Source organism: Ictalurus furcatus, chromosome 10 (assembly GCF_023375685.1).
Source record: "Ictalurus furcatus strain D&B chromosome 10, Billie_1.0, whole genome shotgun sequence".
Classification (NCBI taxonomy): domain Eukaryota; kingdom Metazoa; phylum Chordata; class Actinopteri; order Siluriformes; family Ictaluridae; genus Ictalurus; species Ictalurus furcatus.
The window spans coordinates 1,306,886-1,321,382 of NC_071264.1; the positions used below are offsets into that span (position 1 = coordinate 1,306,886).

The window sequence follows — 14,497 nt, forward strand, 5'->3', positions numbered from 1 at the left end:
CAATTCATGTCAATGGTACTGTGAATAGGTCCAGTTCGGTTTTTAAGCATTCTTCTGACATATTGTGTAGTAAAGACATGGTCGAAAATATTGTTTTAACGCAGGTCTTTGGTCTTTTTGCTGTACGGCTGGTTGGTGTCTTCTTGTGCTTGCGTTTTACAACTGACGATTTCTTGGTGTTATGTTTTCTTTTCTTTATCGTTTGGCCACTCCTCCGAACCCCTGGCGGTCTAGATGCTCTCCTGCGAGCCATCACCATTAGTCCGGATCCATCTTGAGTGTTATTATTGTTGTTATTATTAAGCGTATGCGATAATGTATTGCTAACAACATCGCTTAGTATGTTTTTTGCAGCTGATTTAAGATGCGGCTTGGCTATGCTAAAACCATATTTTAGCAACGGAATCGCCATTCTAAAGAGACCTTTAAATATACCCCCTAACCCGGCTCCATACATAACCCCGCCACCTGCATAGCCGGGGAGCCCGTTCGCCACTTGATTCTGGTAATACGCAACATAACGCAGAGGCTCTGTGTGGTGATTGTTGAAATATGACATTATTATTTTTTTTAAACAAATTGTTTCACAGGCCTAAAATGCAGCTTGGCACACACCTTCCCGTAACTGAAGCGCACGTCTCAATTTTGATCGTCTTTCACTTGTATGGTTATCTCACTGACGGATGATTTATTAACCGATACGTGGTGTGGGGTGTCGTATCTAACACTAACATTCTTGTGGTTCTCTCCCTCTATATGTACACATCTTAGCAGTGGTATGTAGAAATCACCCACGGTCTGGTATTCTATGATATCGGTATAAATATACATACTGTAAAACCCCACATTAATGTCAGCCTGAAAAGGCGCATAAGTCATACCAGACCTTTCAAGAGTATGGTCCGTAGTTTCAATAGCAACCCCCGGTTTTAATACTAAAATATTGGCCAGCTTTCCATAAAATGTCAGCGATGTCTTCGGAGGGCCTTTCAGAAACACCTTATTTTTAACATGATCATAGCCAAGACTTGTACGTTGTGTCAGGGACGTGTTGATCTCCCTGATCAAAAAAACGATGTCGTCATAATATCCAGTCTTTAACCTGTAAGATGCGTTTGATATACTGCCTTCAATATTATATTAGGTGACCCGAATCTCTGTCTTCGTTGTTTCACTATAGTTGAAAATGAACGTAGCATCTTCCTCATTAAATGTGTACCACGACAGTGGATATTCAAATTCGATTAACCCAACTTGCCATTCTCCTTTTAGATTGATAGTTTTCGATAATTGAGTTGTATGACACGAGATACGATTTTCCGGATAAACAGTCGTTGAGGCATTACAGGGAAGCGTTACATAAAATCCACCCTCAGTCATGGTTGGACTTTTACATGAATGTGTGTTATCTACGAGGTTTTGTTTGTTTCATGGGGTGTGTACATGACCAATTCTTTCTGGTCAATCCATGATGCGAATTTTGAGGGCCATCCGAGCCATCTAACCAAAACCATTGTTTTTCGGCCTTGTTTCTTCTTGTCTAAATTTTTTCCACTTTAAATGTTTTGTTTTTGTTCACAAATATTTTTTGTAATTCCTCTTCATAAAGAACACCATCGATTACATCGCCGTCATAATCACACAATCTATAGACGGTACGTTCGCGTGATATGCATTCTGTTATGGTGAAAAACTTGTGCGTATAGTTTTCTTTATAACCTTTTGTGAACGGACCTCTTACTTTAGAAATTCTAACAATGTCGTCAACTTTATATTTAAATTTAGGGATTACGGCGGGGCTATCTTTAGGACCATATAGGTTTTTATACACCGCAGATTCATTTTCTTTGTTCACATCAATAGGTCTCATCTTAATGCTCCTGTGATAGCTGGCATTGTATCCACCCGTGATGTCTTGTAGAATATCGATATAGCGTTTGGAGTTTGTAGCAGTTAAATATCTCCACATCCGCCCTTTTAGGCTTGTATTAAAACATTTGACGATGCATGCTTTTAAATCGGTGGCTGTTACAAAATGTTGTATGTTGTACTTTTTTGTGATGCTTTGAAAATGTTTATTGAAAAATTCTTTCCCATTATATGTCTGTAGTTTACGGGGCACCCTGTCCTCATCCAGTATAGATTGGAAAGCTTTAGACACCTCGATGCCGGATTTATTTTTTAAAACCCGAGTCCACGCATATTTACTAAACATGTCTATGCACGTCAACAGAAAATGAACGTTGTCATTTTCCTTGGCGTATGCAGACATATAGACAAGATCGGCTTGAACCTGCATATCAATACCATAAACAAAAACACGATTTCTTTTGTATTTTAACGGAGCAGTTCTGTGTAACGTGTAAGCATCCTTGCCGGCGAGCCAATCCGAAACTTGTTTATCTGTTAAACGAACCCCTGTTTCTTTTAAAACGCCGTCTTTTAAACATTTTTTTTACCACCAAAAGACCCCGCATTTGAAGGTGTGTAATCCACTTTTTTCATTTCTTCTGACATATCAACACTTTAGCATCCACAACAGAATAACTCAGATGGTCTTAAATGTCATGGTATTTATTTCAGTAAAAGAACACCGATGTTATCATACATCATCATCGAAGGAGTGTAGAAATTTTATACACATCACAGTGTTTTTCTCAACCATATATGCGATAAATGTGTCGATTATTTCACAGACAACAGTCTGCTCATTTCTCGACAGAAGGATTACACACAAATCATGCACATATGTACACATACATAAAATGTCTACAATTCTAACACGTCTGCCACATTCAGTCACAAGATCTAGTATTTTTGTGATAGAAGCCCAAATCGGATCACATGCATTAATACACATATGTAACAAAGCAGTCCAATCGCACACCATACCTTGCACAAGACACATCTGATTCACGAGATTTGTTAGATGTCTCGGGTCAACATCGCATCCCTTTACAGCACAGTCCATAAGGCATTTGTACAATAGACTGGACATCTCGCATCTAATAGGGCATTTAAGCAGACTCTTTGCTAATCCTGTACTGCTACAAGTATTTCCCATCTCAAACGGTCGGTGTGACCCCCTTCCAGCTGTCCATGTCATAGACGATCTGCTCGCTGCTGACATCCACAAGTTTCTCTGTGACCTCGTTAAGCCTTTGCACGATGTATACTTCGTCCCGCAGCTCGTGCAGAACGGCATCCACCGATCCTTGAATTCTCTGGGGGTTAACCCTCAAACCAAACCGACTCAAAGCTTGAGCGATGAAATGTTTAAGTCCGGTTTTGACTAGATCACGTGATAGTTCCTCAAAGTATTTGTCAAAGAAATACGCGTCAGGTTTGAACAGACACAAGAGTCTAAACTGACTCTGATGATCCACTTCGCACCCCAGAGTTCTTTCAGTTTTTTGTTGATTAGATGTTCCAGAAGGACCACGACTGTCGCTTTTATAATTTTGAATGCGTCAGAGCGAATACAGTCATCTGTGTCATCAATACTGGTGTAGGCAGAGGCACCAGTTAAAAAGCCACTGATTCCGTACGGAGTTGTGAGGAAACTTAGGTTGTGATATCCTAATTCCTTGCAGAAATTATCTAGCCAGCTGTTGTCATATGTTTGCGGCGGGGATTCTAGGGTTGCTGCGTTGTCGTCAGGCAGAGCCGGCGCTGTTTCTGGGTTGGTGCTGTAGCAGGCATATGCAGAATCTTGAGGCATCTTTGTAATACATGTTCACTGTAACACATGCCACCCCATTTTAATCATCGCAGCATGAGGGCGGTCTTGAGAGAGGTTCTCGGGAGTTGGTAACGCCCTGTCCAGGGTTAAACAGCAGCTCCTTTACAATGTCATCCCCACAAAGAATTTTTAACAAACTAACACATTGTTCTTTTTTTCTTGGAGCAAAAGTTAACTCCTCACGCTTTTCATCAGAGTCTCTTATAGGTGTGATGCAGGACAGTCTTCTAGAGATATTAGGAGTTCTCGGAGTAGCCATTATATCAGTTAGTTACAGACTATCTTCTGTGATTTAACCGTAATGTCTTAAGACGATATTTAAAAGCCATTAATACCCCCAGACACTAACTCATTATCATTAACAAGCTGATAGAATTACACCACACCCTTGGTCATAAAACTCTTGGTCAGGAAAAACACAAAGGGCCATAAATTAGACAACCTACAACTCTCCTTCAAGAAAAACACAAAGATCATAAATTAGCACAATACTTCGATTGACACTTTGGCAGAAAGCGCTGTCTACCGATGAAACACTTATATGGGCGTGGTTGAGAGAGAGAGAGAGAGAGAGTCTGAAACACGTATGTATGGGCGGGGTTTAGAGAAAGAGAGAGAGATGTGATTCGGTTTAACGTCATTAAACGCTTTAACCCAGCGAAGGGAGGACATCTAGGGAAAAACTTCTTAGCTTAAACAATACGGCGATTTTTTTAGCCAACACTAACATTTTTCCTCATAAGGATCTTTGTTTAGAAGTCATGTAAGACGTGCTATTCTTTTTAAACAGCTCTTTTAACCATTTTTACATCCTACAGGTTTTATGTGGGTGTTTTTTTTTTGGAAGACAAGTAATACGGATTTCTTTTTAAACAACTCTTAATCTTTTTTTTATCCCCTAAAGGTTTATGTTTAGAAGTTATGTAATACGTGCGATTCTTTAAACAGATTCTTTTTTTAAAAAACGCTTTACCTCCTAAACTTTTTACTCAAAAGCAAAACCATGCCCCCTAAAAATGTAATCAACATTGTAATCAACATGTCATTTATTTCACAAACAAATATTCTACTCATATGTACACATTCAAACATCATGCTTTTCTAACAATGTGTTTACACAAACGAAATAATCAAACACATGCCCAATATTAACCATTGGTATGCTTTTCAGACGTATTTCACCCCCCAAAAAACCAGACTCATTAACATAAACACCTTTGTTGGGAGGGGGACTATTCCCCCCCCACACACCCCTCACCACCACAGACACACAGGAGCCAGATTGACCCCCTGATGCACTCAATAGGGTTACCCCCACCCTTGGTCATAAATTAGCTTACCTGCAGGAATGTCGGCCAGGGAAGGACAGGGGCCATAAATCAGCACACACACACACACACACACACACACACTACTTTGACAGTTTGACTGAAACTGTATGATATAACTACGTATTTCTTGTGAATGTGTATAAAAACCACTAAAGGCAATTTTATGGACAAATGATATATGGTATTTACAATAAATGAAAAAATAAAAGACACAGTGACCATGGAAAATCTTTGGGGATAACCCAGACCAAGACAAAACAAAACAATCCTCTATTTCCTAATGTTCACAACTTCTCCTACACCAACAGAAAAGGAACAAAAAAGTCAACTTACTTCTCCAACTCCCCTACAAACCACAAAATCAACAGTTTCTAATAACCACACCAGACACTCCAAGTGATCCCTCCAAATATGTAACACATTCACAGAAATATACCAAAGCAAACCTTTCAAAAGGAGTAACGCTGAATTCAAGGTCACAAGTCATGCACTGGATTAAATACCAAAAATCACAAGACAACACAAGTTCCTGAGCGTAAAAGCTGGTGCACTCACTGTGCTCATCTCTTCTGGAGTCCAATCAACATGGCAGAAGCAGTGGAGTACAAAACACACTGACTTGAGTAAAACTACTGCAATTGTAGGAATTATTCACTTAATAAAAGAAAATGACTCTTTAAATAATTGCTTTGCAGAAAATCTACTTAGTTAAAAATCTGTTCTCACATACTTAAGTGAGCTATGCTGACACGAACACCAACTCCATTATCTACACTATATAAAGAAAGGCAGCACAAATCCTAAATATCAGCAAATACCACTTTGTCCTTGTCCAACACTGCAAAAAGGGTCTTAAGGGAATAAATTTTCCTTCTGTTATAAGCAGAGAAGACAATTTGAGAGAGATCTATCAAGTTTTACTAAAAAAAAAAAAAAAAAAAAAAAAAAAAAAAATTGTATTCTTGATCATACGTCACACTACTGCATCCTTCACCAAACCCTTGTGATATATGTGTAGTAAAACCTTATATTTTAAGTGCCTCAGCATGCATCAAGCAAAACATGAAGACTTTAAAAAATAAATAAATAAATAAATAAATAAATAAAAAGCACAACATGGACAGGATCCAGCAGTTTTTTTATTTGATTGGAATTACACCTTCAGCAATACATCACACAGATAAGTGACACTAAGGAGCAAACAGGATGCATGTTGAAGCAGGAAGAAGCTGAAAACTGAGCACTAATTGGACCACCATCTGGCAGGGGGGGAGAAAAAAGTAATAATTTTGGCAGGACAGTATCTAATTGAAGGTGGCTTGGAAGGGATTTAGCTGCTCTCACTGCCCAGTGTGTGTTTATCAAACAGATATTCAGCCATGCCGTTCTGAGGCGCTCCCATACGGCGCAGGTTAGTGACCCAGTCAGAAAGCTCCTTAATGGACTTCACCTGTTCGTCCAGGTAGTGTGCCTCAATGAAGTCACACATCTGAAAAGACACGAGAAGATTAAATGTACAAGGGAGAGAAAGTGCATGCTTAACCATGACTCACTGTTCGAGATAAGTCACGTGACTAGTAGGATGTCCAAAGTTCCAGAAACTTTTGAATGGTGGCTTTTTGCCCTTTGTTCAGAGCAGGTAAGAACGTGAAACAAATCCAACACGGTAGAGATGTCAGCATGGTAATGCTTTGTAAAGGAAGTTGGCAAGCATGGCAAAAACCCAGCAGACTTGATTTCCTCATTTCATAATTCAGTTCATCATTTTAAAAACGGACCTCATACTTTGTTTAGAGGGTTCAACTAGTGTTTAACACAACAGCATATCCATCTATCTTTAGTGCAAGGGTTTCCCCAAGCTAGGGGTCATGACCACATGTGCAGTTGCTTGATTTATTAAATGCAGTCTCAAAAGAAACTCTTGATATTGGAAACATCTAAGATTTCGCGTGCTAATATTTTGAAACGATGCTGGGAGTCACATTCAGTCAAGCCACATTTAAAGTCAATACGCGTTTTCAGTCTTTACTGTTTCTTGATTAGCAAAGACTTTAATGCAAAGGCAGAGTTTTATATTTTAAGACAGTTCACTCACGAGGACGGCAGCAAATTTGAGAGAAAAAAATGTTACAGTTGGAATGATTTGCCTGAAGAAGTGTGTGTACGCGCGCACTTACATGGGGGTCGTTGTGATCGGTGGCCACCTTGTGCAGGTCCAACAGGGACTGGTTAACATTCTTCTCCAGCTGTAGTGCACACTCCAGAGCCTCCATACCACTGCCCCACTCGTCACGCTCTGGTTTCTGTCACGCAGAAACGCAAAAATGTACATAAGGTTTTTATCCCCCCTCAACCCTTTTGTTTTTAAATCATGTTATCTTCCTTCACCCTGCTGGCTGTTTTAAACAGCTTGGAGCTTTGCTGACTCTGAATGATAAGAACTCCACCCAAGACAAACAGTCAGTATCTGCACTTCACGCCACTCCCCAACAGATCCCTCACTGTAATAGACCTGCTTCTGCACTGTTATATGATGTATGATCAAATTGACCTTCAACATAACCTTTTACAATAAATAAAAAAACCATCACAAAAACAAACAAGTTACCTTGTTTACACGTTCATTTTTAGTTTCCACAAATCCATCTTCCTTTTTAATTTTTTTATTATTATTATTCACATATACAATGTACCTTGATGTCCTGTAGGAAGATTCTTCCTCCCCTCTGGTTCTGGACTTTCATCAGTTTCTCTGCATGCTCGCGCTCCTCATGTGACTGCTTGCGGAAAAACTTGGCAAAGTTGTGCAGAGCCTGGTCGTCTCTGTCAAAGTAGTATGACTGGGGGGGGGGGTTAGATTTAAAAAAAATGTTAGGAGATTAAAATGGGGACAGGACAGAATCTTTGGAGTCAAAGCTCATTTACACACTGAACTCAGTGCTCCTTCCCATCATAGATCACTCCATGGGTTGGGTAATAAACACTCTCTTTAGTTATCTAAACCGTCTAAAGAAGGGGGTAAACATTTACTGTCCGACTCACCCCCCCAGTCCATGTGATGTTAAACATTAAATATGTTTCACACAATGATTTACCTTTACTTTAGTGTTTCATTATCTCCCTTTACAATATGACTCAGAGACTTACCATGGACAGGTAGACGTAGGAGGCGTACAACTCCAGGTTGATTTGCCGGTTGATGGCAGCCTCGCAGTCCTGGTGGAAATTCTGTCTCACCTGAGAGCTCATGTTGCTGCGCATACACGAGATCGATTACACAAGAGAACACACTACACTGTGAAACATTTCATCTCATCTTGGTGTAAACGTTCAGTCAGACTAACAAATAAACCGTGCTTCTGGAATAACGATTTGATATTGTGGAGGCTTCAAAATAATCATCGTTACATATTCTGTTCTAGGCACTTAACACAATCTTGTTAGGAACGTTTGGTTCCTTCCTGTAAACACTCATTCTGTACTCTGAGATGCGACATTACATGCAAAGTCATGCTCTGATAGCAGTTTTCAAAGCCATTAAAAACAGGTAGCGTGACCCAGTCATTACTGCTCACGTTACGTAGCATGATGGCTAGACACAGGTCTGCTGATTTCCAAAGAAGAAGAAAAAACAAAACAAAAAACAACCACCAGCTCTGCAAATGACGCTTTTTAACGAGAAGATAAAACGATGGGTTTGTTTTTGTGCTTAAAAGACAAGTCCTTCCTGAAGTCATTAAATAGGATTGTGTTGATGTCACAGAGCAACACAATTACAATGGCGTTTAACAGGAGGGGGAAAAAAATCTGATTTAACATTGAAGCTTCAGAGCCTTTGCGGTTGACTCAGAGTGTACAAATGAGGAGGTGCGTAAGCGGGACAGACTAAAGCACCGCTGCATCGACACAATATTATCAACAGAAATATTGTCCTGTTAAAGATGATGTACTGATTATAACACACTGATATTCAGAGTGGACTCCGTTTCTTATTTAGGACTCACACCTGACGCTATGCCTGGAAAACAATTAACAAGAGTCTCACGAGCTTGTTTTACGGCTCTACAGGGCGACACAGCTTTTCTGCCGCTCTTATCAGGAAGCAATCATGAGGCCAACACAGCCTCCTGGGTTCCTCAGATATCACTTTCTGCTACGCTGTAGTTTAGGTTTCTCTGGTCAGACAACCTGCAAAGTGTTTTTCATACGCTTGACTGTCACAGGACCATGAAAGCTGGGATCATGGCAGAACTCCAGTGGTTTATTAACAGATCCACACACACACACACACACACACACAATAATAGATGTTTGGTGTTAATTTAATGCATTATTAAAACACAGACTCTATAACTCGGTTCCGTGTTCTCAAGCTGTACGAGTGATTAAAAAAGAAAGAAAGAGTTAGAAGCAGTGTAGAATTTAGTTCAACACCGTGTCCCTACAAACAAACAAACAAACAAACAAACAAACAAACAACCTTATTGTTAAGCCACCGTTAGCGCGCGCCCACACACCCGCAATGCGGCCTTTGCTACAGCCCCATAACGTTATTTAACACTACAAATCTGCCTAAAACTACAGTTCAGTTTCGTATCTCCGTGTTAGAACCATCACACTTTCACTCACGCGTCAAAAACATGGATTTTCTTTTTTTTTTTTTTTTTTTTTAAGTTACGTAATTACTGTTCTTAGCGGCCTAACTCACAAGCACGTACACAAACAGTCGTTTTTTTTTTATTATTACCCTAACCGTATTCTGATAAACTCCACCCTCTGCGCAAGGACTGGCTGATTCTATTCTCGTTTCTGCGCTACGATTGGCGTGTTGTAGCCCGCCCCCGCTCGGCACCCAATCACAAAACCGCCTTTATGCAAACCGCCAATCCTTGCGCAGGAAGGAGGATTTCCCGGAATACGCGTGGACAAATTTTTTCGCGTGGCGTAGTATTGTCAATTCTTGTTATATGTCTAATAAGTATTTTGTCAACAACAATAATAGAAAAGACAACAAAGGGTGGAAAAAAAAACACACTTACCTTCGTCGGTTTAGCTTTGTAGTTTAGCTATGCTGGACGGCTTCAAGCGGAAGGTTTATGGCTTTGTTCAGCGATGTAAGCTAAATACTTTAACGATTAAGTAATTTCTCCGCGCTGAAACTGATCAGAATTAAAAGAAGTGATTGCGATGAAAGACAGAAGCTAAGGTTGCCGTTCAAGCACTGTTGAAGCGGAGAACCTTCTCTCTGTCCGTGAATGATAGTCGATTTGACTTTGAGCCGTTACGCAGCGGATTTTGTTAGCGATGCTCATGCATATTCATGACGCAGGAGGTGCTTTCTTTCTACAAGCCAATCAGATGCGAGTACAGAGTGCACATATGCATGACGCAAACGACGCAGGGAGGAGTCTTGTTTCTATCCAGTGGGTTTGTTTATTAGCGCCAGGCGGTGTAAACTAGCAAGACGGTTAGCTGGAGCAGTTGGAAATTGTTATTTTGACATTTTTTAAAATAGCAGAAAAGTTGGATTTGTTTTTGCCATAAAGTTAAAGAGTGGAACAAAACACGTTACAACATTTAATTCAGACATTAAAGGCCAAAATCATTGTTGTAAACAAAACAACAAACAAATAGGCCTAATCGTCAACCATTTAATAGATCCAAGAGATCAAAAGTCTATATCCACATTTTTAAATTTGTACTCTCAGGTCTGTTTTCTTATAAGAAGGTCTGCCTCTGAGACTCGAGTCATGGACAGGTATATGTAGGAGGTGTACAGTTCCAGGTTGATGGTGGCCTGGCAGTCCTGGTGGAAATTATGTCTCACCTCATGTTGCTGTCAATACATATACACACACACACACACACACACACACACACACACACACACAGAGAGACAGACAGAGAGAGAGAATGCACTACGCACTGAAACATTTCAACTCATCTTAGTGTAAATGTTCAGTAAGATGAAAGAACAAATTGTGCTTTTGGAATGATGACATTGCTATTGTGGACGCTTCAAAATGTCAGCATTTACAGTCTTCTTTGGAATACAATCCCAGGTTCCAAGAACTGACACCCAACTAAACAAACCAAGCAAAACATTCACAATTTACTCTAGAAATAGGAATAAAGTATACTGTAACATACAAACAACGATAAAAAAAAAAACACATTACATAATGTTAATAATGTGATGATCAGTAGATTATTGAGCAAAAAAAAAAAAAAAAAAAAGTGACTAGTGCAACCATAGTTACACGATCCTTTACAGCTGTTTGGATCATCTGGGAGTGAGTAATAAACCCAGAGTGACTGTGCAAAAATACATCAAATGTTTATATGCACTGATCGCTTTCATGGTTCATTTGAAACACTGTTATGGTACTAAAAAAATAATTTATGTAAGGCAATACAAGTAGAAATGACAATTTAGTCACCTCAGTGCATCTCTAAAAAGTCTTCTTTTAAACAATAGTGATGGCAATAAAAATAAATGATTATCAGATAAAAAAAAAAAAACAACAACATTGCTTTTGTCCGCTGTATTATCTTTGTGAACACTGGATATTAGCATATTGCTTTGTGTCACCATTTTATAAAAGCGGCAGCTCTTGACCCCCCCCCCCCCCCCCCCAAAAAAAAAACAAAAACAAAAAAAAAACAAAAACACACACACATCACTACAAAGCCTGGCTTATGGATTAATTGCATTGTAAGGAAATTATGTAACTATAAACATTTCTGTAAAAGTCTTTCTCTTGAGAGTATCTTTACAGTGAAATACATTTTTAATACTGCCAAAGATTGTGATATCTATTGCTTAAAAACAAGAAATACCCTAATCAACTGTAGTGTCGTACCATAACGCAGTAAAATGTTATTCCTTATGTGACAGAATGTGGGTTTTAGAAATTTAAAATGAATAAATAAATAAATAAATAAATAAATACTAGGGTTCGGGTTTTGTCTCACTAGACTGTCTAGACTGGATGACAGCAGTCCTTCCTATAATACCTTAGGATTAATAAGAGGTCTGGATCTAATAACTGGTTATGATGTGTATCCTTGTGCCATAATGACACATCGGGCCAACTCACAGTCATATCATGTATTTATGCATGTGGCATGATGTCCTGATACTGTAGGCATGTATGCATTTTAAATTGAATATTTTATTCAATTTATTCTGAGCATGGTTTGTAATTATAAGCATAATACCATTTTTTACGACTACTACATGAGCATCAATTGCAAACTCTAAGAACAGGATTATGGAACTGTCATCTCACACAGGTACACTCACACAGTGTTCTGTCACAAGAATGAGCTATTCTTCTAGCCTCCTCTAAAAGAAAGGAATATAGCGTGATGTATAGCCTTTACTGGCACACAGCTAAATTCTGATATACGTACAAGGTGAATTTGCCCAAGGTGTGTGTTTGTGTTACTTTTAATGGCGGTAAAGCCCATATGAAGCACGTTGTGTCCGTGTCGAGCAGCTGCTGCAGATATATCCGAGCACTTAGTGTCACTGCGTGTCATGCTTGAGCTCCACACATGATCGCTCAGAATTACACGCTGAATGGGTTCTACGTTCAGAATTTCATGGTCATAAACCACAATGTGTGCAATAGAAGTATGTGTCTACATCCATGTACGTTGGCTCCAACAGTGGAGTGTAATTAAGGAAGGAATTGTGGATGTGAAGAAACAGAAGGAATTCCAGCTTTGACTAGAAGAGGACTTATCCACTGTTGCGTAATGTTGTTCAGTGTGACTCAGACTGTGCGCAAGTCATGCTGTTCAGAAGAGTGCATGAGTGTGTTGTGGACATTTTGAGGGGAAATACAGCTGAAAAGTGAGAACAGGCAGGAGAACTGAGCAGACGTAATGTGTATGTGTGTATTCTCGGTTACATAAAGCATGTGATTTCTTTGGAAATTTCCTGCATACACTGAAATTGTTGTTCTTCATATTATTGTGATGTTGAGTGCTGCCTAAACTCTTTTGCCCCTTTCTCTTCCCACCGTCACAGTGACTCACCCGAAGGTCATCGCAGTAGCCTTTCACAAAACACATTTGCACACAGGCTTTTATTAACACACATTTGCGTAAGCGATTAAAAGATGTTTTGACATGCCTTTAACATGTCTAGAGATTATTTCTGTAAGGCTTTTCTTTGTTCTTGCATGTGAAATTTGAGGAATAACGCTACTTTTTAAAAAACAGAACTTGTACAGCGGGGAAAGGTGTTATCTTTGTGACTTTATAGTGGCTGTAAAAAAAAAAAGAAAAAAAAAAGAAAAGAAAAAGAATACACCTTTTTAAGGTGTAGTGAATGGTTTTATAATGGGGCATGTGACTGTCCTCAAAATGAACCAATCATGTTCAAACTTCATTTTCAAAAGTAATTATCATACCCCTGTCAAATAAAAACATAAAAATCTTCTGGGTTTCATGTGTTTGCTGAAGTCATAGTCCTCAAAAAGAGCTTTTTTAAAATTTTTATTAAAGCATATACGGGATCTTGTAGAAAGAATGGGGTATAAAAGAATTTCATTAGCTGTATCATGGAACACCGTGAAGGCCATCATCAAGTGGAGAAAATGGGGCACTGCACTGACACTACCAAGACCAGGACGTCCCCTCAAAATAGAAGAAAGGACAAGAAGAAAACGTATCAGGGAGGCTGTCAAGAGACCTACGACAACATTAAAGAAGGTAAAGGAATATATGGCAAAGAACCGGTAGAACTTTTTGGCCATAATTCTAAAAAAAAAAAAAGGATCTAAAAGCTTATCATTTAAAGAAATCCATACTCATGGTGAAGCAAAGTGGTGGCAGCGTCATGCTATGTGACTGCTTCTCTTCAGCTTGGAATGGGACTCTAGTCAAGATAGATTCATGGATCGCTCCAAATGCAGGCCTCTGTTATACAGCGGAAGATGATCACAAATCCGAGTCAACGAAGGAAACGCTATTCTATCGAAAGTCTGCAGAATGACTTGAAAAGGGCTGTGCACAGGAGATCCCCTCAAAACCAGGTTATTGGAAACTGAGCCAAAACACACATTTATGCCATTGTCTAATTAAGCCAGCAAATATCACTCAGGAAATGATATTTCAGGGCTTAATGATATTTACAAACCCAAGTGTCCAAGCTGAAAAAAACCCCATAAGATCCTGTTACTAGAACATATCTGAGCCATGAGCTAACATGGCACCTCTTCAGTCTTGCATTATTAATTTTTTTATCATTATGAATGTTAAAATGAAAGAGATTTTGATGGCAGTATATGACCATAAACCTCGTCATCTAACACACACTTTCATCTTGTTATGCCACGGCGAACTCGTGGCTGCAGCGCCGACGAGAACTACACTTCCCAGCCGCGCCTGCACTCGAGTTCACCGGAGTACT

At 39.3% G+C, this 14,497-nt stretch overlaps 1 protein-coding gene across 2 annotated transcripts; it reads right to left on the bottom strand.

Moving 5' to 3' along the window:
• Positions 1 to 6,194: 6,194 nt before the first annotated feature.
• LOC128613658 (ferritin, heavy subunit) lies at positions 6,195 to 10,345 on the bottom strand. Of its 2 annotated transcripts, XM_053634664.1 has the most exons (5): positions 10,113 to 10,345; positions 8,221 to 8,326; positions 7,767 to 7,913; positions 7,251 to 7,376; positions 6,195 to 6,562 (listed from the first exon to the last, which is right to left on the bottom strand). In XM_053634664.1, the coding sequence occupies exons 2-5, from the start codon at positions 8,320 to 8,322 to the stop codon at positions 6,404 to 6,406; spliced, it is 534 nt and encodes a 177-aa protein (XP_053490639.1). In that variant the 5' UTR covers positions 8,323 to 8,326; positions 10,113 to 10,345; the 3' UTR covers positions 6,195 to 6,403. The 2 variants fall into 2 exon arrangements, with proteins under 2 accessions (XP_053490639.1, XP_053490638.1); XM_053634663.1 differs by lacking the exon at positions 10,113 to 10,345 and having other exon boundaries at positions 8,221 to 8,334.
• Positions 10,346 to 14,497: the final 4,152 nt, after the last annotated feature.